Raw genomic sequence first — 3,313 nt, 5'->3', positions numbered from 1 at the left:
AAACTAATTCCAGATCATAAATTTGTTTTTTGCAGCTGACGGTATCAAATCGTACCGCAGATTGAAATGAAATTATGGTTTAATCTAATTTGTCGAGACCAAATTTGGAGGGTTTTCAAAATACAGTGGCATCAAAATAAAGAAATAAAAAACGGTCACGGTCAACGTGTTTATTTTGCGGAATTTAATAACCGCTATTTCTCTACAGATAAATTACTGACTAAACGCGATTCACGCCTTGATCCTGACATATTGATGCAACGTTTTTCTTTAACATTTTCTAAATTCCATTAATTATAAAAAAAACATTTTCAATTCGTCCATTTTGGTTCGATGTCTTTCCATGCTGCCCAAAGGCCCCAAATAGCCCTATTGATTCATTCAACATGCGCAAACTAACACGATTACCAATGGAAATCAAGAAGCTCCGGTATCCCATTCATGGTAACATTTACGCTAATTTACTATACATTCGTCTAATGAAATCCGGTTCCATTGCGCATCAAAACCGGTTTAGCAGACTCGGATTGGCGCGCTTCAAATTCCTCAGGCAAACCGGCTTCCTATTGGCCCCAGTCGAATTCCACGCATTCTCACGAAGGTTCGCAACGGCTTCTTTCACATTCTTCGGGTCTCCCCGCTTCCGATCGGGTTGAATGAAAATTCCGCACATTCTTAGGGATTCCAGGGATATTCTTCGTCACTTTTTCGATGGGTTTAGGTTAGAAAACCAAGTTTGAGGAGTAATTTTTTACCAAGGATTTTTGTGATGGTCAATTGAGTCATATACAGGGTGTTCATATTTTCCGAGCTCACTCCCATGTTCCAATGAGTTCAACAAATTTTGGGTGTTATGCAATTCGGATCTACTCTAATGCAGGGGTCAAATATAAAATTTTAAAATTAAAAAAAATATACAGGGTGTTCGCACAATGCGATAGGAAATTTTTAAGGGTGATTCTACATGCTAAAATAATGGTAGTAAGTCATGTAACAAAAATTCGAAATCTGAATATTTTCCGTGTTACAGCTCATTTTTTTTCTTTTGATTTTTGAGCTATTCTGGACATTCCTTCGCGAATCAGATTGAAAATCGGTACTGAGTTTAAGCACTAAGCTTACTGCCACTAGTAATAGTAGATCTACAACTTTCTGATAAAAAATTGTTTATCCACTGAACCACTAGATGACACTTTACCTGAAATCTAAATTTAATTTTTCGCATATTTTTTTGCCACTCCAAATATCGAAAAAGTAATGTGCGATTTTAAAGGTTAGAAAACACTAGACAAAGAATGTGCTCTTCATACGACTCGCAAAACCTCTTTGTTTAAGAGCAAATCGACATAAAAATTTTTATCACTCCCATACCAGTATACTTGGATTTAATTACAATCGCAGGAAATCAAGTCGTCTGGTTTTAAAATGTGGCAAATTTGACAATTAATAGTAATTATCGTATCACTGTTTAAACATAAAAGGAAAAAATGAAATTTGATGAGCTGTAACTCACAAAATATTCGGATTTCGAATTTTTATTACATGACTTGCTACTATTATTTTAACATGTAGAATCACCCTTAAAAATTTCCTAACGCATTATTCGCACACCCTGTATATTGTTGCTAATGCTACTAAGTAACTAATTGAACGTAGTTTTTGTCACTATCTTGGTCGAAATCTCTACAGATATTCCTATTCGAATTTTAAATAGATATACATTTGTATGATGTAGAATGTCTAAATGTATGGAAACAGATACCTAAACTAAGACGCTTTCAACTTCCAAACTCAGTAAAAGCTGCTAGCGAGAAACAATAACTATTATAAGCTATAACAATATTTATTGAACTTTGTCCTAATTTCAACGTCATGAAAGTATTAAGTAAGTCATGTAAAAGGAAGCTAATTATAGATATAAGAATACTACAAACTTTTCTAAAAAGCCTACGTTTGCAGAATTACGTGTTACTTTGAAATTATGTAATTGTCTTTTCTGGTGATTAAATAAATAAATAAATAATAAGAAACAAAGCATAGCAAAATCTAATAATACTGATACTGATCTAATAAAACACCAACCTAACATGAATATATATGTTGTGACCAAAAGTGACCAAAATTTTAATACATTTTTGCATACGTTTGTCTGCAGCAAAGGACTTGGAAGTTGCCTGCAGGACAAACCGGAGGAAAACACCGAATACGAATATCCAAAATTGCCAGCAGGCGCAATGTATAATGCCAATTACCAATGCAGGTAATTTTAGAAATTCGCGACTGAAACAGTTAGACTGAAATCAATTTTGCCAGATTGCAGTTTGGCACTCCGGATGCCACCGTGTGCACCCAACTGGATGAAATTTGCTCCCGGCTTTGGTGCACAGTTAACGATTCTTGTACGACTCTCTTAAGACCGGCCGCACCAGGAACTTACTGCGCCAAACACAAGGTATGCTTACAGCAAGTCACATCAGTATAATCAGTAATCAGATATAATCCAATAACCATTTGAAAAATAAATCACACTTTAATCATTGACCGCTGTATGGAAATTTTAGTGGTGCCAAGATCAGAAATGTGTTCCAATGATGGACCCCCCAGTTGCTATAGATGGAGGATGGGGCGAGTGGGGCAGCTGGTCAGAATGTTCCAGAACTTGCGGATCTGGAGTGTCGATCATGAGCCGAGAGTGCGATCATCCGATGCCAACAGCCGGCGGAAAATTTTGCGTTGGTGAGCATTTGAATTGAAACCTCTGAAGTAATTCACATCTTTGTTTGTGAATAAGGTGAACGAAAAAGGTACAAAATTTGCAACACGGATCCCTGTCCAGAAGGCGAACCAACTTACAGAGCTCTGCAATGTTCCTGGTACGACAACAAAACGTACGAAGGGAAGAAATATGAGTGGCAGCCGTATTTCGACCAAGGTATTTTCATTTACCTGCCCTTCCTTAAGGTTCTTTGATGAGTTTTTTTCTGTTTTAGCTGATCCGTGTCAACTTTACTGTAGTGATGCCAATGAAACAATTATAGTCCCATGGGGCGATTATGCGGCCGATGGCACTCCTTGCAACGTAGTTTCCAGAGACGTTTGCATTTCGGGAATTTGCAAGGTCAGAAAGTTTTACTTTAATATGAAACTTGCACTGAATACTTGCAAGCAAAATAGCATAAATTGGGAACAACTTTTAGAAAGTTTGAAGTCGTCTGGTTCTTCTAACTTTAAAAGCGACTGGCAAAGCTTGACTCAAATGCTTTTAACGGAGAGCCAAATGTTGGCAATTAACTAAATATATCTAAAAACATAT

The 3,313-nt window shown here is 36.6% G+C and overlaps 1 protein-coding gene across 1 annotated transcript in view; it reads left to right on the top strand.

Moving 5' to 3' along the window:
• The window catches only part of LOC109543139 (A disintegrin and metalloproteinase with thrombospondin motifs 7), a 49,052-nt gene that overhangs the window by 40,160 nt on the left and 5,579 nt on the right, over positions 1-3,313 (top strand). The window contains exons 8-12 of the mRNA XM_048668430.1: positions 2,156-2,260; positions 2,314-2,452; positions 2,562-2,736; positions 2,792-2,932; positions 2,991-3,118. Of these exons, the coding sequence (XP_048524387.1) occupies positions 2,156-2,260; positions 2,314-2,452; positions 2,562-2,736; positions 2,792-2,932; positions 2,991-3,118 (688 nt within the window). The remainder of the gene's footprint in view (positions 1-2,155; positions 2,261-2,313; positions 2,453-2,561; positions 2,737-2,791; positions 2,933-2,990; positions 3,119-3,313) is intronic.

Source organism: Dendroctonus ponderosae, unplaced genomic scaffold (assembly GCF_020466585.1).
Source record: "Dendroctonus ponderosae isolate FM_Combo_2020 unplaced genomic scaffold, Dpon_F_20191213v2 Dpon_F_20191213_7, whole genome shotgun sequence".
Classification (NCBI taxonomy): Eukaryota; Metazoa; Arthropoda; class Insecta; order Coleoptera; family Curculionidae; genus Dendroctonus; species Dendroctonus ponderosae.
Note: the sequence above shows the minus strand (reverse complement) of the source record. Positions and strands in the feature narration are given on the sequence as shown.